General features: G+C 42.3%; 1 protein-coding gene across 1 annotated transcript; it reads left to right on the forward strand.

Annotated features, from left to right (window-relative positions):
* Positions 1–17707: 17707 nt before the first annotated feature.
* Positions 17708–19955, forward strand: CTAGE1 (cutaneous T cell lymphoma-associated antigen 1). The gene is given in 2 exon segments (XM_012506270.2): positions 17708–18429; positions 18431–19955. Coding segments are annotated over 2 exon segments (2232 nt in total). The 5' UTR covers positions 17708–17722.
* Positions 19956–22122: the final 2167 nt, after the last annotated feature.

Raw genomic sequence — 22122 nt, forward strand, 5'->3', positions numbered from 1 at the left:
TGCACCGGAGGAGCATTTGTGAAAGTGCAGTCACCAGCGATAGCCCAGTGAGCTTCCCTCCCCAAATGGAGAGGCCAGTGAATCATGGCTGCTCCCTGTCCATCAACACCCCCCCTCACCCCCACCCACTTAGACCTTGGTGGAAATGGGAAGAAAACCAAACAGCTATTTATACATTTCTTTTTGAAGCCCTAAAACTCAGTGGTGGCATCAATTGACTTCTCTCTTCAACTCTTAACCCTTAAAGAATAAAAAAGAGGAATCAGCTGATGGCCATCTCTGAGGCTGACCCAGAGGGTTAAGGAGACTGCTGGCCTCACCTCCTCTGTCTTTAGGTATTCAGGGAACACAGCTCTAGGGCTCCAGGATTTGCAGTGATTATTTAGGTCCTCTGATTAGAGACAGGGTTGGAGTCTCTTCAGTAAAATCATCGTGTCCGGCTTCTAGAAAAAGTATTATTGCAGTCCTCTGAACAAGAAAAAGTACTCTATTTCTAATTTAAACAATAAAGCCAAGAACTTTAAGGTATATCTCAAAGTGGTGTTAAGAAGCCAAGAAGTGTTAGGAAGTGGTGGTGGTGTTAAGAAGCCAAGAAGAAGATGGTGGCCAACTGGGTCAAATGGCGCTGTGAGCACAAGGCAGATGCAGGTGGAAAAGCGTGTTTTGTGATCCTGTTGGTATGAATGATTTCTCTCCCAGAAGAGTAGCTTGATGGATCCATCTTAAACTTGGGGTTTCCAGGCGAGTACAATGGAGGGAGAGAAAGAAGAGAGCTTTGAGGGTGCTTGTAAAGTTGGAGCCAACCAAATTAAGCCATGAAAGGAAGGCTGAGAGAACACTGGGGCCTGATGGGTAATAAGAAAGTTAGGGAGTTAGTGAAGTGGCCATCGTGGGTTCATTTAAACCTCACAATAACCCCACAGTGTAACCGGGGATTAAAGAGATTAACTTGCCCAAGGTCACATAGCTAATAAAAAGCAGATTGCAGATTTCAACTTGCTTTGTCTGACACGAAATCTAGTGCTTCAGGCACCACTATACATATCCAGAGACACTGTAACTTCCCTTCTGCCTCTGGGTAATGTGCCGATTCTAGTCTACTGTAACTGAAACCATCAGGGGAGAGTTCCAAGTGTGGACCGGCCCGAACTGATCCAACTACAAGACAATCTCTCTTTGGGGTGTCCCAATCCTACTGTGAGGTATGATCCTCTCACCCAGAGCATGTCTACAGAGCATCAAGTAACAGGATGGCTGAGAAGGTCCACATTTTATATGAAGCTTTTCTGTTTTAAAAATCTTTCAGCACTGTGTGTATACAATCATTTTTAATTATGGTTTTTAGCTCCTAAAAACTATAATGCATATATGTGCTTTGGGATTATAGCCATCTGTTCTAAGTCTCACAATATATTCCAGATATAAAAAACAAAACATAAAAAAATTTGAAGAAGTCAAGCCAGAGTTTGTATTTGCATAAAAAGTCTCTTACTTGCTTGATGAATGATAGTGACTTATGGAATTATTCAACATCTTCATCCAGGTGTTTTTTTTTTCCAGTTAATAATAGTATAGCAACTCAGATATTTTACCAATCTAAGATCATTTTAATGGTGATGTGTTACTTTTCTCTTGCTTTGGATATTTAAAGCAAGATTTGCAAAGTTGTTTGTTCGTTTGTTTTTGCAGTTCCTTACTTTTTAGTCTTTGGGATGTCCCTCATGAGCAAAGTGTTAAAGGAGAACCCTGTTTCTCTCTGTAATTGTAAATGCATAAGCTTGTAGCATCTCAGACTTAGAACCACATTGGAAATCTGGTCCGCGTCCCACAGGGTACAGGAAGCCTCCAGGAAGGATCCCTGACAGCAGTTACCAGATCCTTCTTAGCCACTTCTGACAACAAACTGCAGAGGCTTAGCCCATCTTTTAACTGCTCTGATTACAGCTCCCAGGGAGGAGACAAACCTTTAAGAGGTCTTCCTAAACCTAAGTGTCTCCCTTACAGGTCACTTCAGGATACAACTGAATCCAAATTATTAACTAAAGATGTAACGTGTTTTCTGTACTCCCAACCGCTCTCCAAGAAATGTCTTGACTTGCAGCTGCTACCAGAAAGAAAACGCGAGAACGCCGGTGGCGCCTTCTCACGGACTCTATCAGAGCGTGGACAGATTGTGTGCCCTGGGGGCTGATGTGGACAGGAACACCAGGTTCTCCCTCGTTTGTTCTTTATCTGTACTTACTGCACGTTTTTCTGCCATGGACTTTTTATTATTCTAAATTGTGAGTGAGATAATAGTTGGTTTCTCAAAGTGCAAAGGCTAAACCTACTGATAAACTTCAGCCGCTACCAAAGGATAAACGCCACCCAAACTGCCAAAACAATCATGACCTCACTTCCTGCATGGAGTCCTGAATGCTTCACCGGAAACTCAGAGAACCCCGGCAGGCAAGGGTCTGGCACGGGTCACAGGCAGAGATCAATGAGTCATCCAAGCCGTTCCTTGGCCAATTCTTTTAAGGAAGGAAGATATGGAGCAAGTTATTTTGCTCCATCTCCCGTATCACTACTTGTGTCTCAGGAGACTTTGCTATCATCAAGCCTTTCAGAGAGATGAGTTTGATTCCCGCTGTTCCTACCAGTAAAATTTACTTGTGGGATTTTCTAAAAGTCTGGGCCAAACATCAAACAACTTAGATGTTCCTATCCTCCCCAACGAATGGATTTTCAGGTCTGGTGTAAAAAACCTCCATTTGGGGCCAGGCATGGTGGCCCATGCCTGTAATCCTAGCACTTTGGGAGGCTGAGGCAGGCAGAACACCTGAGGTCAGGAGTTTGAGACCAGCCTGGCCAACATGGCAAAACCCTGTCTCCACAAAAATTAGCTGGGTGTGGTGGTGCATGACTGTAATCCCAGCTACTCAGGGGGTTGAGGCAGGAGAATTGTTTGAACCCAGGAAGCAGAGGTTGCAGTGACCGATCGTAACACTGCACTCCAGCCTGGGCGACAGAGCAAGGCTCCATCAAAAAAAAAAAAAAATCCTCCATTTGGGGTGTGGTGGTGCATGCCTGTGCTCCCAGCTACTCCAGAGGCTGAGGTGGGAGGATCACTTGAGCCTGGGTGGTCGAGGCTGCAATGAGGCATGATCACGCCACTGTACTCCAGCCTGGATGACAAAGTGAGACCTTGTCTTAAAACAACAACTGAAAAAACATTTCAGTTTATCCATTTGTATAATAGCCCGACCAGAAGAGCATACATTTAATTTGCAATACTAATTAGAGTTTTCTAAGATGAATATTTAAGACTTCCTGAAAGCATAGGCTTGGGAGTTTCTGAAGGTCTGAAAAAAACCCAGTAACATTTGTGTGATTCTTGAAGTTCTAATGGTCCTAAAACAGATAAAACCATTCCCAATGCCCAGTGGGCTGTCAAATCACTCCAGGGAAAGAGAACAAATATTGTTGGAAGGGCCATGATGGAACAAGTCTTGTTGGTTCTACAGACACAAAGTTACTAAGGCCTTGACCTGTCCGTGATTCTCAACCACGGTGGGAAGGACTAAAAGAATGCACAGGATCCGAGGGAAGCTCAGAGGAGAGCCCTGAGCCCAGCCCAGCCTTGGAAAACAGGGTCAGGCAGGGCTTTTCATGGTGGGCACCCTTACTGGGTTTTAGAAGGCAAGTAGGAATTCATGAATCCAGCTATAGTGTAGTAGGATAAAAGGAAAATAGAAATTGAAATGAGAAGGCCTATGTTTAAGACTTGATTATTGTTATGGACTGAACGTTTGTGTCCCTCCCTCGTCACTCATATATTGAAGCCCTAACCCCCAATGGGATGAGACCTTGGGAGGTAATGAGACCTTGGAGGTGGACCTTTGGGAGGTAATGAGAGTTACATTTGGTCTTGAGCTTGGGTCCTGCGTGATGGGATTTGTGGCTTTATGAGGAGAGGAAACACCCACTGAGGAAGCATCATGTGAGGACGCAGTGAGAAGGTAGCCCTCTGCAAACCTGGAAGAGAGCCCTCCCCAGCACCCAACCCTGCCGACATCCAGATCTCAAACTTCCGGCCCCCAGAACCATGAAAAAACAAATGTGTGTTGTGTAAGCCACCCAGGCCATGGTATTTTGTTATGGTTGCCTAAACAGAGTAATATAATTTTTCTCCCTTATTACCTGTGTAACCTTCTTAGAGAAAATAACTTTACGTTTCTAAAACTGTTTCCATTTTATAAAATGGTGATGCAAATACCTAGTTTGCAGCATTGTTTAAAAGTTAAATGAGATAGTATTTCCATTCCAGGCAGAAACTGTGTACCCATGACCTGGGGATGAGAGAGACTGAAGAACTGAAATCTCACCATCCTAAAACAGACCTGTTTGCACTTTGATCATTTCTTAAATACAAATATTTTTCCCAATGACTGCATACATTTAATGTGGTAGTGTTTTCTTTCTTCTAGAAATCTGTTATTAAACATTATTGCCTCTTCAACAAATGGGATCTTAGAATCCGGGAAATATCTGGTCATGGTTTTGCCTGGAACAAGGAGCAAACAGAGACCAGGCTGTGGCAGGAGAGGGGGCTGCAGAGGTAAGCGTGGGCCATAATTCATGGGGGGCAGGCAGGCTTGGAAAAGAGCAAGGACAGGATAGAGTTTATACGTTCGTAGCTGGGATGACAGGCTGAAGGCTTCGGAGTCTTACAGAGGCAGGAAAACAAGTGGTGCAAATAACTGGAGCAAGAGTCCAACAGACCCAGTGCAGACAGAAAGTGGTCATTTGAATGTGGGAATTCTCATATGGGGGAGTTTTGGGGAATGCATGGAACAAGCATAGCCAAGAGGGTGGCTGGTTGAAATGGAATCCAAGTAAAGGCCACTGGAGTCAAGGGGGTCAGGAAAATATTGGCTGGAGTGTTGGACCCGTCTGTACATTGGCCTTTGATGTTCTGCAAGATGACAGGACACAAGGTGCAGAAGGCTGCTGCCAAAGCCTCCACAGCTTCTTCTCCTGAGTTGCTAACATGGGTGAGAGGTACCACTGTCTACCCAGTGATCCAAGCCAGGAACCTGGTATTCATCCTCATTTTCTCCCTCCCCTTCACGCCTCCATCCCACCAAGGAGGCCCCTCACTTGCAGGGGCTACTGGTACAGCAGCTCTGCACATCTTGCCGAAGGAGAGGCCTCACAAACACTGGCTGTGAGCTTGTGTGGTGAGGCCATGCAGGCCTTGGGGAATCTTGGCTCTTCCTTTTGTAGCTTGGTCAGTGAGGGCTGTTGACCCAAGCACTGGGCTTCATCTGCCTCACTTGTAAGAGAGGATAATAATTTTACCTGCCTCAAAGGTAGTTGTGGTGGATTATGAGATTACACAAACATGGCATTGTGTGTGCGTGTTGCACAGCCTGGCATACAGGAAGTGCTCACTAAGTGCTAGCTGTTGATGAGGTGGTATTAGTGGTGTTTTAGAATACAAGACCAAACACAGGAAAACCCAGTTCTTCTTTGGTGGTAACAGAGGAAGAATGCATATCTCAAGTCAAAACTTAAGTGTAGTAAGAAGACAGTACAAGACTGAATATAAAGAAAGGTGGGAATTGAGGACTGAACAGGCAGAGGGGACCTTTGAGAATTCGCTGGGGGTGGGAACTGATGTCGGCCCACATGGGAACCCTGACAGATGGGAAACAGAAAGGTTTGGCCAGCAGGGCAGAAGGATGGAATTCATGTGCCCTCTGGAGACCCTGTCCAGGAAGGGTGGAGGGGGTAGTGGACCACCGCTACTGCCCAGCCTGAGCAAGCAGAGGGCCCAGAGGCAGGGTGAAGCCCAGGGGTCTTTCAGGCTTCCTCAAACCAGCTCACATGGAGGAGTCCTGGGAAAGCTGGAACTCGAAACACTGATGCCAGCGTCCATGAAGCACTGTGGGGACTGGTGAGATGAATGGGCTCTGCACCACGAAGTTACCAGGGAATTCTCAGTGTCTACAAGTACTCACTTGTGTTTGACATCCCGAATTTCCTCAGCTCCATCTTGTAAAATTTTCCACACATTCCTTTTCTGAAATGGGAACATGTCTTGTGGTTGTTTTCTTTGTCCCCAAAATGCTATGCATTCAGTCCATAGTGCTACCATCAATGGCACCATAGACCCAAGGAAACACAAAATGTCTCATGATAGTATTGGTGAATGAAATGAGAAATGCTAGTTAAACTTCTTATGTAACCTTATGGTATTTGACCTGTAAGTCACTTACTCTGATGCATGCTAGGAAAAGTAAATACTCTGACCAACGATACACAATGCAGCTCATTACCGAGGGAAACTCATGTTCAAATAAATTGATTGGGAGGTTACACACAGTCAGGAAATTGGCTCATTGGAGGTGATCATAGCTGAGGCCCACACTGCCTGGCCAGCTGGAGTGGATGTCTGCTTGCTCCCAGCCCAGGGCAGCCTTTCCAGTAAGCCCTTCTGAGTATCTCCAAGTTCAGTGCTCAAAAGCTTTCCACATTCATCCCGAAGCCTTGACAAATGTGCCTTTGCTTACTGAAGCTTCCAAAAGAAAAGGTTACATGAAATCTGAGTGGAATACAAATAGTTCTTCCTTTCAGGGACTCCATTCTCTGGGAGCTCATGTCAGAAAACGAATTTCCTCCGTGACCACTAGGGAGCTCCCATTGGTGTTTGGTGTTTTAATGGCTGGAGATGTCCCCTAGGTTCCCTTTATCATTTCATGTGATTGCATCTATATTTAATCAGTTTTCACCATGTTCCTGGAAAGGCATTTAACCGGCTGCCAGCAGACTCTTCCTCCTGCTCCCCTGCACCATGAAGTCAGTTGGCAGAGCCCTTCATTCAGCCCCAGGGCTCGGTCACCCTCCCTGCATTCTCTGCTGGACAAGCCTGGCTTCTCCTAGTGTTTTAACTCCTTGTTCTGAGAGGGCTTGCTACCTTTCAAAGCTTACCTACATAAAGTCACTCATACCCTTTTCATGCATAGGCCGACCAAGCCAAATATTTAAAAAGAAAAAAAATTCACAGAGGCTAGCACCGTTCAGGAAATAGAAGACCCTGGGTAGAAATGAAGTGAAACACAATGAATCCTGGCTGAGTCTGCAAACGGGATTGTGTTGCAGCAGAGAGACGCAGCCCCACAGAGAAGGAAAATCAATTTTCATTAATGATTTTGAATGTGCTATTGGCCTTGGGTTAATCATTTATTTGCATGAGGGTTTAGATTTATCTCATGGATATGCCAGATTATTTGAAAGGGTTTTAGTGCCTTTGACCTATGCTCAATGAATCCTCTTGACCCATATTTTATTTCACATGCAAAAACAGTAGGCAGTATATTGGTCATTTGTTTTCTAGTTTATTCATGATTTCAATCAACTAATAATTAATGAGGCTCTGTACCGGATGCTATTCTAGGTTCTGTGAATAAAACTATGAACAGAGCAGACAATGTTCCTACTTTCATGGAGCTTAATATTCTAACAGTGGGAGGGACAGGTAAGCAACGAATAAAAAATGAATGCGAACCTTTGATATGATGCAATGAAATGGCACTTTACCTCTGTGCTCTGTCTCCAAAAAACCCACAGCTCCAGTCTAATCATGAAAAAAAAAAAAAATCAGACAAATTCCAATAGAGGAGCATCCCACAAAATACTTGACCGGTACTCCTCAAAAACATCAAGGTCGTCAAAAACAAAGAAAGTCTGAGAAACTGTCACAGCAAAGAGGGGCTTAAAGAGCCAAGACAAGTACATGTAATACAGTATCCTGGATGGGATTTTGGAAGAGAAAAGGACATCGGGTAAAAGCAAAGGAAATCTGACTAAACTATGGGCTTTCATTGAATTTTTAAAAATGAATGTGTCAGATAGTGATCAATGCGGTAAGGAAAGTGAGAAGGAGTAGGTTAAGGAGCAACAGTGTCACGGGGGGCTGTCTCGGCCAGGGAAGCCTCGCTGAGGAGGGGACAGCTGCGGTGCAATTTGAATGATGGGAAGGCACCAATCGGCCAAGCAGGAATCTGCATCTGAGGAATGGGAACACATGGAAAAGACCCTGAAGGAGGAATGAGCTGTTGTGTCCAAGAAACACACAGAGGTCTTGTGTGGACCGAACCTCGCAAGCAAGTGGGAGAATGGTACCAGACAGCACTGCAGAGGTAGACAGGGACTAAATCGTGAATGGTTTTCTAGGTCAGGCTAAGGAATTTAAATGTTATTCAAAGTCATCGGAGAGTTTTAAGCAGAGAAGTGGCATCATCTGATTTATCTTTGAAAAATATTACTCCAGCTGCTGTGCTCAGAATAGATTATATTAGTGGTTGTCTGAGGCTGGGGAGAGGAGAAAATGAGAAGTGATCATTTACTGGATATGGGGTTTTGCGGGGGTGATGAAAATGTTTTAGAAGTAGATAGTGGTGATGGTTGTGGAACATTGGCAATATACTAATAACCACTGAATTATACACCTTAAAATGACTAAAATGGTAAATTTTATATTATGTAAATGTTGTCTTAATTTAGAAAAAGAATTGACTGTAGAAGTTAAGGCAAGCATGAAGGGAGGTAGTTTAGCTGTGAGGCTATTGCTGTGATACAGGAGAGAATGATAGTGGCTTGGATTTGGGTGACAGCAGTAGGGATGGGATGAAGTATTTGGATTTAGAGATATTTTGGAGGTAGAGCTGATAGGATTACTTTAGAGTTGAGGTAAAGAGAAGAGGTTATTGAGGGAAATTAAGGGTGATGTTGGGACCATAAAAAGACATGTCTGACTTTTTCTAGTTTATTTTAAGACACTTTAATGTGGATTTTATATGTTGGGTGTTAGTACCCTTTGGGCTATAAATAATACAAAGCCCCAACTCAAGCTGGCTTAAATAGTTGGAAATTTATTTATTTATTTATTTATTATTATTATTATTATCATTATTTTTTGAGACGGAGTCTCGCTCTGTCGCCCAGGCTGGAGTGCAGTGGCGCAATCTCGGCTCACTGCAAGCTCCACCTCCCGGGTTCACGCCATTCTCCTGCCTCAGCCTCTCCAGGTAGCTGGGACTACAGGCGCCCGCCAACATGCCCGGCTAATTTTTTTGTATTTTTCGTAGAGAGGGGGTTTCACCGTGGTCTCGATCTCCTGACCTCGTGATCCGCCCGCCTCAGCCTAAATAGTTGGAAATTTATGATCTCACACAAGAATCAGTCCAGCAGTGGGCATGGGCTTTATGCTGGAGCGATCGGGAGCTTCGCATGTCATCAAGGGCCCAGGTTTGTGACATCCTCCCACTATGCCACCCTCAGTTTTGCTCTGACAACATGGTCTATCCTCATGGTTTCAAGATGGCAACAGCAGTTCTAGGTGTCACATACAAACAAAACTATGATGAAAGGAAGAAATGGCATCCCATCTAATGTATCCTTCTTAGAAGTGAAGAAAGTGGAAGATCCAGATGACTTAGCACGTTACACGTCTGTTTCTAAATGAATAATCAGCATGGGAAATGGGTTTACCATGGTTGGCTTAAACTACCCAGGATTCATTCACTATAGCTGAGGCTGAGGTTCAGTTTTCCCTGAAGTACACAACAATGGGAGGATGATCAGAGGTTCCATTAAGAAGGGCATAGGGATTGGATGCATGCTGGATAGGCAACTAACAGTATGTACTCCATGGTGGTGAACTAAACAGTTTTTTTGGTCCAAACATTTGTTCATTATAAATAGGGAGGAGTTGAGAGAATATAAGGTATATTACTTTATCACCAGAATTTTGTCTGATGGACTTTACTATCTTAAATCTTCATTAGAACTAAAGCCAGCTTGGTGACATGAGTCCATAGTCCCAGCTACTTGGGAGGCCAAAATGAGAGGATTGCTTGAGCCCAAGGGTTCAAGATCATCCTGGGCAACATAGTGAGACCCTGCCTCTTAAAAAAAAAAAAGAAAAACTAGAGAAAACACATTTTGAATATCACTGAACGTTTTACAAGAACTTGAAGTGCCAAGAACCTGAAGTTCCTAGAAAGATTTAATAGAACAAGGAAAAAGTGGGAAGTCAAAGGACAGTCAGTGTTTAATAATAGCTACCATCATTGCACATTTCCTATGTGTCTAACACTTTTCTACTTAACATAAATTATATCATTTAATTCCCACGATACCTTATAATGAGGTCTTATTACGACATCTTTACTTTACAAGTGAGGAAATGGAGGTTTAGAAAGTTTAAGGCAAATTGCCAATGTCACAGACAGTAGAGCCAGGACTTGAACCCAGACAGTCTGGCTCCAAAGCGTACAAGCCTAATCTCTATGCTTCCTACACACTGTGTTCAATCTAGACTTGAAAGTTTAAACTTTATAGCAATATTTCTCAAATCAGCAACTCCCCCTTTTGAAAAAACAAAAATATCCTGCTATCCTCAAAGAGATTTTGATTTTGATTACTTATCTTTATGTTTGAAATCAATAGGCATTTTCTTTCCTTTTTCATATGTAAAATCACATCATGAAATTGATTGCATTTTCAAACTTTCCCCCTTTCCTAGAGATTCTGATACGCCTAGACCTCAAAGTAAGTGATCTTCTGGAGGGCAAATTACTCTTCTGGAGCATTTGGAGGGATGCCAAAGGTTTGAGGTTCCAGTAGAATTCTGGTCCTGATGGCGTTCTGGCCCCAGTGACCTGTACTGGCTGTCTGTATAGTACCAATGCAAGCTAGATTGTTGCTCAACCTTGCACGAAACTTAAGCTGAATAGGTCTGGCTTTGGGGTCAATGACCTGCTGGAGCTGACTTTCCATTGTGTAAGGGAGGTCACGCCAGTAAGATTCTCATTTGTTAAGTGGGAAAAACACATAACATGTAACATACCCCCCAAATAAATGGGACTAATTATGGGTCAACTACCATTTGGAAATAGAGTTTTATTTCTCAGAAAATCACCCCCAAAGGACAGAAAATACATTTTTATTTTCTGCAAGATGACAGGTGAGATGGAAAGAGTACTTTTGTTTGTTTCTTCTCTCTCTTTTTGCATAATTATTTCTTCAGGGCAAGGAGCACATTGCTAACAGTCAGCACTTGTGTGGAGTTGAATCATAAATACAACAGATAAGACATGCAGTATTAGATTGGTGAGTTTCCCCCACTCAGTGTAGAAGCACCGCATGTACCCACAGGACTGACCCCTGCCTCGAGATCAGCAATTTATCTGTGTCCCAGTTAAAGATCATTCAGAATTGCCATCCAGGCTGCAAATGTCAAGTGGGGCAGTAAATATTAGTATCATGGCTGCTTGTCAGCCTCCACAGACTGGGACTCAGCACAGGCCCCTGTCAGGCAGAGATGACGCCATTGCAGTCGCACATTCGAAACCCAGTGTCATCATTTCTCCCACCAGCTCCCCCAACCTCCACAGAACTGTGGATCACTGTCAGCTGTGTAGGGCTCTGGGCAGAGTCATTGTGCTAATGAAAGAATAAGGGTGGCCAGTCATGGTGGCTCACGCCTGTAATCTCAGCACTTTGGGAGGCCAAGGAGGGCAGATCACTTGAGGCCAGGAGTTCGAGACCAGCCTGGCCAACATGGTGAAACCCTATCTCTACTAAAAATACAAAAAATTAGCTGGGTGTGGTGGCAGACACCTGTAGTCTCAGCTACTCGGTGGCTGAGGCAGGAGAATAGCCTGAACCCAGGAGGCGGAGGTTGCAGTGAACCGAGACCACACCACTGCACTCCAGCCTGGGCAACAGAGTGAGACTCTATCCCCCCCAAAAAAAAAAAATTACACCAGTATCTAGAGATTGAGTTCTTGCTTCTGACAACAATACTGCACTACATAAGAATTATTGCTTCATTTTGTCACTTTAAGTGCTATCTCTAAGTCAGATTATGGAGAATTAAATGAGTTGATGTAACTGTTTTGAAAGCTGCTTGGCACATATGGGCAGTAAGTGAGTATCCACTGTATCATTGCTGTTACCACGGCTGTCATTAGGCCAGGAACTTGGACAGTAACACAAGACTATTTGTCAAGCATCTCTGAATGGCGCCTGTCAATGGAAGCTATTCCAGATTCTCTCTTGGATATCGGGTCCTCTCAGGAAGCATCCGCCATTTCCTTCAGCTCTCTCCTGAGGTAAGCTGTGCACCCATGGGTATTTTAGAAGAATGATGTTTATCCAGCCTTATTGCAATAGGGCTGTTCTTGTAAAAAGAAAACATAAAATAAAATAGAAAACATATTTATCCAGCTTTGGCCACCCGAGGAAAACATTAGCTGTCACATTCCCCTTTTCCCTTCTGAGCAAAGGCAGTCTGGCTGTTTTCCTCCTTGGCCATCCTGTCTAATTGGCAAGGAATCATGGGAATTTCCGCAGTTTGCTTTGTGGAAGTTTTCCAGCTTTAATGTTTATCAAACTATCGGCACAGGGCAAAGGCTGCTAGACTCAGCTGTAGCAGTAGCATGAGCTCTGAAGGGGCCTCACCTGGACACAGGTCCAGGCTCTTTGCTCTGGCCAAATATGTGACCTTGAGCAAGTTGCTTCACCTCTTCTATCCTTAGTTTTATCTTCAGTTTATCCATGTAAAATGGAGGGAACAGCAATTTATAGGATCGTAGTGAGATTAAGGAGTAATGTCTGTACATTACTCCTAGTACATTTAGGAGTAATGTCCTGTACCACACACAGGACACTAGCCTGGCAAATAGTAGGCACTCAATAAATGGAGATGTTATAATCTCTTTTCAGCTTTTATACCTTTAGGTTTCTAAAAATGTTGCATTCAAACATTCATACACACACACACACACACACACACACGTTAAAATATGAACAGGAAGAAAAGCAAAAGGAAAATATCAACAAATTAATAATCACTAGTTTCAGATGAACCACTGTTCAAACAAAAAAAAATAAACTTTAAAAATAACTGCAGGGTCATAATAATTTTTAGCATCCAGGTAATACCTAATGAATGTATTCTTCTCATGTTCCCCTCTTCTCCTGACCAGATGTGAGCATGGTTAGGCTTTTGTGTGAAGTATTTACACCTTTGATCTTGACATTTTTATAATTCATATATATTTGCCTAAAGAAGATTGTATTGCTTTATGTGTTTCCTCTAAAACTATTATCTCTTATGTGTCGTACTGTATCTTGCTTTTTTCATGCAACACGATGTTTTTGAAATCTCATCATGCTGCTACAAGTGTATCTAATTAATTCCTTTTAATTGCCATATTGTGTTATACGAATATACCATAATTTGTTTATTCCACTTTTGATGGGCATTTAGGCTATTTTAATTTTTTCACTCTTACAAGCAATGCCACAATGAAGTCTTGCATGTCTCTCTCCAGTGCACATAGGTGTTTTTTTCAGACAGAACTCTTAGAATCTCTTGGAAGACTGTGCATGTGTTAAGCTGTAATAAACACTATCAACTGCCCTTCAGAATGACTATCCTTGTTCTCTAGAACTTTGCCCACACTTAATTGAATCAAGTTTTAAAGTGTTCTCCAATTTGATGGATAAAGAATCATACTGCTTGGGGTTTTTTGTTTTGAAATAATTGTTGATTAATAGGAAATTCAAAGATAGTTAAGAGAGATCCCTTGTCCCTTTTACTCAGTTTCTTTCAATGGCTACATCTAATATAATTATAGTACAATATCACGCCAGAAAATTGACATTGGTATACAGTATGTATAGTTATATGTCATTTTACTATATGTGCAGATCCATGGAAACATAACCATAATTAAGATATGGAACTATCTCACCCCCCACAAAGATCTCCCTCTTGCTACCCCTTGATAGGCAGAACTGCCCGTCCCCACCAACTCTAACTACTTATCTGTTCTCCATCCCTATAATTGTGTCATTTTCATACGATTATATAAACACAATCAGACAGTGTGTGACTTTTGGAGACTGGTTTTTTCACTCAGAATAACACCCTTGAGATCCATCTAAGGTGTTGCATTTCCCGATATTTTTTTCCTCTTTATTGCTGAGTTAAATCAGCAATAAATCACGGTAGGCATTACTGCAGTTTGTCCAATCCTTCACCTATCATAGGGCATTTTGGTTGTTTCCAGAGATATCACAAATAAAGCTGCTATGAGCACCATGTGCAGGTTTTTGTGGGGACACAAGTTTTTGTTTCTCTGGGAAATGCCAGGGGTGCCATGAGGGCTAGGTCACATCATAAGCATATGTTTAGTTTTTTAAGAAATGGGCACACTATTTTCCAGAGTGGTTGTATCATTTTATAGTCCCTCCAGTGATGTGTGAGAGATCAATTTCTCCACATTTTTGCCACCATTTGGTGTTGCCACTATGTCTTATTTTAGCTGTTCTAATTAGTGTGTGGTGGTATTGTTTGCTGGTCTTAATTCACATTTCCCTAAATGCCAGTGATGCTGAACAACTTTTAATGAGCCTATTTGCCATCTGTATGTCTACTTTTTGAAGTATCTTTTCATATCTTTTGCTCATTTTATAATTGGATTGTTCATGTTTCTTTTACAGTTGATATTTGAATGTCCTTTATAAATCTATGTGTTCTAGATATGAGTCCTTACATAGGGGGTGAGAGTTCAGGCTCCCCAAGTGGTCCTGATGATGGGCATGAGAGTGGTTCATTACCACCAGGAGGGGACAAAGTCCAGACCAGACTCCTCCCTTGGCCTTCTCTGACATCACCTCAACAAGGTGTATTAGTCTGTTCTCACACTGCTAATAAAGACACACCTAAGACTGGGTAATTTATAAAGGAAAGAGGTTTAATTGACTCACAGTTCAGCATTGATGGAGAGGCCTCAGGAAACTTACAATCATGGTGGAAGGGAAAGCAAACACATCCTTCTTCACATGGCAGCAGGAAGGAGAGGTATTGAGCAAAGGACAAAAGCCCCTTATAAAACCATCAGATCTCAGGAGAACTCACTTTCACAGGAACGGCATGGGAGTAACTGCCCCCAAGATCAAATCACCTCCCACTGGATCCCTCCAGCGGGGACTACAATGCAAGATGATATTTGAATGGGACACAGCCAAACCATATCACAGGGGGAGGGGCTGTGGGGAAGCAAGGGGTGCTCGGTAGAGCTTGTCCAGAGTGGAAGTTTAAGTTACGCTCTTGGACTTTGCCGGTAGAGGCAGAGTGGGCCACAATTTTTTTCTGTGGTGTCTGCTGGGAAAGATCAGTTCATGCCTAAGAGTTTTCTGTCTTGCTAGGCTGCCCCTCTTATGGGCTTTTGACCAGAGAGATAGGCTTTCCCCGCTCTGTGTCTATGGCATTTACTGGTTGCCCACTTCTTTAGCATCTCGTCTTTGGGACAAAAATAAAACCCACAGAACTCATCACCTTATTGTTTCTCGGGTTTTGAGATCTCTAGCTGGTCTACCTTCTTCTCTCCACTGTTCAGTCTTCTCATGTTGTTTTATATCTACTGTCCAGGGTTTTTAGCTGTACTTAGCAGGAGAAATGGGGGGAAATACTTGTACTTCATCTTTCCAGAAGTAGAATGCTTACCCTATTGTTCTAATTTGCTTTTTTTTAATTAGTGAGGTTGAGTATCATTTTATGTGTTCACTGGACATTTTATTTCCCTCCTCTAGAATTGCCTGTCTCTTCACACATACTTTTGTCTACTGTTTCTACTCAATTAGCTATATTTTTATTAATGATTTGTAGTTCTTTTGTTTTTCTTTTGAGACAAAGTCTCACTCTGTTGCCCAGGCTGGCGTGCAGTGGTGCAATCTCAGCTCACTGCAACCTCCACCTCCCAGGTTCAAGAGATTCTCCTGCCTCAGCCTCTTGAGTAGCTGGGATTACAAGCGTCTACCACCACACCCGGCTAATTTTTGTAATTTTAGTAGATTCGGGGATTCACCATGTTGGTCAGGCTGGTCTTGAACTCCTGACTTCAAGTGATCCTCTTGCCTTGGCCTCCCAAGGTGCTGGGATTACAGACATGAGCCACTGCAACCAGCCTAGTTCTTCATATATTCTGAATATTATTCCTTTGTCAATTTATATGTTGCATATGTTTTCCAAATCTGTTACTTGTTTTTGCTTATAACGGTTTTGTCACCCAGAGGCCTTTAAATTCTAATGCAGTCAGCTTGTTGTCTTTTAATAATGAAAATATAAGAACTATACAAATATGCGGGCAGAAGATGGCGAAGGGAGCTGGTGCTTGTGCAAGTTGTTGAGGTGTGCTCTGTGGAAAGATCGCTGTCGCAGAGACTGTCAAGCAGGAGGCCACCCTGGCTGTGCACATGCTGCAAAGCATGGGTGTGGACGTGATTCTGACCACAGGGGACAATCAGAAGACAGTCAGAGGCATTGTCACCCAGGTGGCATCAACAAAGTCTTTGCAGAGGTGTTGCTTTCGCACAAGGTGGCCAAGGTTCAGGAGCTCCAGAACGAAGGGAAGAAAGTTGCCATGGTGGGGTACAGGGTCAATGATTCCCCGGCCTTGGCCCAGGCAGACGTGGGCGTCGCCACTGGCACTGGCACGGATGAGGCCATCGAGGCAGCCAACGTCGTCTTCATCAAAAATGATTTGCTGGACGTGGTGGCTAGCATTCATCTTTCCAAGATAACTGTCCAGAGGATACGCATCAACCTGGTCCTGGTGCTGATTTATAACCTGGTGGGGATACCCATCACTGCAGGAGCAAGCTTTCCAGATGAGTCGAAGATATGTGCACGGGCAGGAGATGATGACTTATTGCAGGGCAAGGCATCATCCGTGTGGAAGGAGTTCCAGCGTTTCAGAAATGGACACAGAGCAGGTAGGTTTGATGGACAGGTAAGAGAATCACTCTCTATGTGTCAGCACTGTTCTAAGTGCCCTGGATCTTCTGCGGATGAGATTAGCGTTTTTCAGTTGTACATGGGACAGTTGAGGATCATGCTAGGGAGAGGTGAGCCCTTTCCTGGAAGAAGTTAATCTAAAAAGCATAATCTGTCTCATTTGGGAGGAGCTAAATAAATATCTCTTCAATGAAGCAAAGGTCAATCAGAAAATTTGTATTTTAGCTATAAAATTACCTATCAGAATTTACCATAAGGCATAATCTTAGTCAAGCACCCAGATTAATTATTTCAGACCACAGATACTGAAACACCAAAGTGATAAGGGGGCAGGTATTTCAATTAGCTACTGCTGTATAACAAATGACCCCAAAGCTTAGTGACTTAAAACAATGATTTGCTATTCCTTATCATTCTGTCAGCTGGGAGGTTCTTCTGCCCGCCTCACCTGGGGTCATGCACAAGGCTACATTTAGTTAGGGTGTCAGCTTGGGATGGGCATAGCTGGGATGCTGGGTCACCTGAGTCTTTCTCTCCTTGTGGTATTGTTTTAAAATATAGGTTTTAGCGCTTCCTCAGGATGTAAAGTGTAACAAGGGGGTCGGGGTAGGCAGTGTGGGTCTGTGAGGCCTATGGGTGCCCACGTTCCCTAGCAGCTGGCTCCGCAGTGGTACGCTCCGGTTGCCCGTTAGGGAAGACGCAGAGGGAATGCTGCGTCTTCTCCAGCGCTTGTTGTGGCCGAAGTTACCGCAGGACCGTCAGAGCGGCCTTGGCGCTATGGAGGAGCCTAGGGCTAACCCTCAGCCATACGTGGGGCTGGTCCTGGAGTTGCTACGCAGGGTTGTGGCAGCACTAACTGAAGGTATGAGAACCGATTCTCATCCTTATGGTTTTCCATGGGAATTGGTGATACGTGCAGCTGTTGTTGGATTTTTTGCTGTTCTCTTTTTGTGGAGAAGTTTTAGATCAGTTACGAGTCGGCTTTATGTGAGAAGAGAGAAAAAGTTTGCTGTGGCACTTTCTGGACTAACTGAAGAAAAATGTAAACTACTTGAAAAATTTAGTCTTGTTCAAAAAGAGTTTGAAGGCTATGAAGTAGAGCCATCTTTAAAGGATGCCAGCTTTGAGAAGGAGGCAACAGAAGCACAAAGTTTGGAGGCAACCTGCGAAAAGCTGAACAGGTTCAATTCTGAACTTGAGCATGAAATACTCTGTCTAGAAAAAGAGTTAAAAGAAGAGAAATCTAAACATTCTGAACAAAATCAATTGATGGCAGATATTTGCAAAAGGATACGGTCGCTAGAAGATGAGTCAAAATCCCTCAAATCACAAGTAGCTGAAGCCAAAATGACCTTCAAGAGATTTCAAATGAATGAAGAACAACTGGAGATAGAAATACGAGATGCTTTGAATGAAAATTCTCAACTTCAGGAAAGCCAGAAACAGCTTTTGCAAGAAGCTGAAGTATGGAAAGAACAAGTGAGTGAACTTATTAGACAGAAAAGAACATTTGAAGACTCCAAAGTACACGTAGAACAAGTTCTAAATGATAAAGAAAATCACATCAAGACTGACTGAACGCTTGCTAAAGATGAAAGATGGCGTTGCTATGCTTGAAGAAGACGTAATGTATGATGATAACTTGGAATTAGAAATGAACAGTGAATCGGAAGATGGTGCTTACTTAGATAATCCTCCAAAAGGAGCTTTGAAGAAACTGATTCACACTGCTAAGTTAAATGCTTCTTTAAAAACCTTAGGAGAAAGAAACCAAATTTATATTCAATTATCTGAAGTTGATAAAACAAAGGAAGAGCTTACAGAGCATATTAAAAATCTTCAGACTGAACAAGCATCTATGCAGTCAGAAAACACACATTTTGGAAGTGAGAATCAGAAGCTTCAGCAGAAACTTAAAGTAATGACTGAATTATATCAAAAACGTGAAATGAAACTCTACAGGAAATTAATAGTAGAGTAAAAATACCATTTAGAGAAAGAAGAGAAACTTTCTAAAGTAGACGAAATGATCAGCCATGCCACTGAAGAGCTGGAGACCTACCGAAAGCGAGCCAAAGATCTTAAAGAATTTGAGAGAACTATTCATTTTTATCAAAAGAAGATTATTCTCCATGAGAAAAAAGCACACGATAATTGGTCGGCAGCTTGGACTGCTGAAAGAAACCTCAATGATTTAAGGAAAGAAAATGCTCACAACAGACAAAAATTAACTGAAATAGAGTTTAAAATAAAACTTTTAGAAAAAGATCCTTATGGACTTGATGTTCCAAATACAGCATTTGGCAGAGAGCATTCCCCATATGGTCCCTCACCATTGGGTCGGCCTTCATCTGAAACGAGAGCTTCTCTCTATCCTCCAACTTTATTGGAGGGTCCTCCCAGACTCTCACCTTTGCTTCCAGAGGGAGGAGGAAGAGGCTCCAGAGGCCCAGGGAATCCTCTGGACCATCAGATTACCAATGAAAGAGGAGAATCAAGCTGTGATAGGTTAACTGATCCTCACAGGGCTCCTTCTGACACTGGGCCCCTGTCACCTTCGTGGGAACAGGACTGTAGGATGGTATTTCCTCCACCAGGACAATCATATCCTGATTCAGTTCTTCCTCCACAAAGGCAAGATAGATTTCATTCTAATTGTGCTAGACTCTCTGGACCAGCAGAACTCAGAAGTTTTAATATGCCTTCTTTGGCTAAAATGGATGGGTCAATGCCTTCAGAAATGGAATCCAGTAGAAACGATACCAAAGATAATCTTGGTGATTTAAAGGTGCCTGATTCATCTCTCCCCACTGAAAATGAAGCAACTGGCCCTGGCTTTGTTCCTCTACCTCTTGCTCCAATCAGAGGTTCACTGCTTCCAGTAGATACAAGGGGCCCATTCATGAGAAGAGGACCTCCTTTCCCCCCACCTCCTCCGGGAACCGTGTTTGGAGCTTCTCCAGGTTATTTTCCACCAAGGGATGTCCCAGGTCCACCACGTGCTCCATTTGCAATGAGAAATGTCTATCTACCGAGAGGTTTTCCTCCTTACTGTCCCCCAAGACCTGGATTTTTCCCCCCAACCCCCACATTTTGAAGGTAGAATGAGTTTCCATCAGGGTTGAGTCCAACTTCAATTGAGCCTGCTGCTGAATATCCAGAAAGACAGCAAGAAACCTGACAACATTTTTGCCTTCTTCAAAAGTAATTTTGACTGATCTCATTTTCACTTTAAGTAACTGCTGTTACTTAAGTGATTACACTTTTGTTCAGATTGAAACTTAATGGAACTAAAATTCTCAGGATAGCATTTTGTAAATGAGGATGATTTAAATATGAATCTTATGAGTAAATTATTTCATTTTATTTTATTCTAGATAGTATAATTATTTTAATTTGATTAATCCACTATTATATAAAGAATGGTGGGAGTTTTATATATGTAATCTTGCAGGTGGGGAGGCTTTAAATTGTTTTTATGCCAAGAACTGTATTCACTGTGGTTGTAGACACATGCAAAAGTAACTTTATGCTTAAATAAATTTTAGTTGATTTTTAAAAAGTTAAATTTTTAAAAAGAAATATATAAATATGCACAGGTGGGAAGGTACAATACTATGTAACTGTTAGAATATTTCACTTTAAACCAAGATCTATCTTGGAACTTCTGTCTTATAGATTTTATATCCTCTTTCAGTACTTTGAGAGTGTAAAACATTTATAGCAGAAAGTATTTGTGTTTCCTCTGTTTTCCTCAAGAATGGTTTCTTCGCCCTCCCTTTCCTTCCCTTCGTCTTCCCTAAGCTAATTTCTTCCTATGTTTGTCATCATATCATTACATAAGTGCGTTGTTATTTCTTTTGTTTTATTTTTATTTGGTGGGAACAACTTTATCCAGAACTTTTACTTGCCCCAGAATTATATAGATCGGTTTTTCCTGACTTCTTTCCCAACCTTTACCTCTGTTGGTGTTCTAATAGTTTTAGTTTTATGTTCTGCTTTTCTCTTGCTGTGGCAAGGGGAAGGAGTAAATCTAAGATTGTGTTTAATTGCAGTTGGTGAATTTGATCTCTGTTTGAGCTCTCTTCTCTGGAATTCTGTTAAAAGATGAAATGTATCTTGTTCCCTGAGAGATGCCCTCAAATTTTGGATTAGTCCTTCATGCAAGCTGGGCCACCAAGCCATTGCTTCTTTTGGGGACAATCTGCCCTCACTTTTAAAAAATATCCTGGCTCACATGCCTCCCCCAGCAGTTAATGCCACTCCAGTCTCCGCTTGAATGTAATAAAATAAAAGAAAAGTAACTATTTGGGACACGATGTGCCCTTATTGTACACTGGGGCTTCCTATACATTTTCCGTCTTCCCTTGAACCACCACTATCCTCAGCTACTTTATGCTCTTGTTCTGTTAAAGCCCTGTTTGCTAGTGGAAAAATTTAACTCCTGCTGATTTTTTTTACACTAGGCCTCTTGCCTTCCTTCCAGTGAGAGAAAAATAGAATGGTAAGCCTAGTGGTTTCTTCCTTCACTGTTGAATACTATTTATCCAAGGTATCAGGAAAGAACTTCCAATCAGAAAAGACATGTATTATTTTCACAACTGGGTAGCATATCTCACTCCCAGGATGGAAGTTAGGTGGGGATTGCAAGATTAAGGAGATTTTTCTGGATTTCTGTCTATGTATCATATCCACAGAACTCTTTCTGGAGGAATTTTATGTTGAGCCAGGCATCCATTTCCAGAGTCTTCCATTTCTAGATACTTCCAAAGTTATAGCACTGTTCCTAAATCATTTGTTGGCTTGCTTTATTAATTTATTGTTCACTTCATTTCATTAGGTTCAGTATGAAACAGGTATTGTCATCTCTTTGTGTCTACCTTGCCACCTTTCCCCAGAATAGGCCTGAATGAGATTGAAAACGTTACTTCAGCTCCTTGTGTCTGACATTGCTTGTTTGTAACTAAGAAAAATAATGTTTGCTTTTGTTGAATGACTACTAATTTTTTTCCATGAACCTAATAAACTAAAAAGAAAGTTGAAATAATAAAGAGTGAACAAGTATAAAAATCCATGTTGAGTCAATCTTCCTTCAGAAACTTTTTCCTCAAACTCTCTTACCAAATTTGAGGTAACACATTACCTATGAACCAGGTTGCCAATCCTCGCCAATCATTAATTTTCTTTTCCTTTCTTCCCTCCCTCTTTCTTTCTTTCCTTCTTTCCTTCTCTGTCTCTCTCTTTCTTCTTTCAAGGGAAGTATC

Source organism: Nomascus leucogenys, chromosome 4 (genome assembly GCF_006542625.1).
Source record: "Nomascus leucogenys isolate Asia chromosome 4, Asia_NLE_v1, whole genome shotgun sequence".
NCBI classification, from domain to species: domain Eukaryota; kingdom Metazoa; phylum Chordata; class Mammalia; order Primates; family Hylobatidae; genus Nomascus; species Nomascus leucogenys.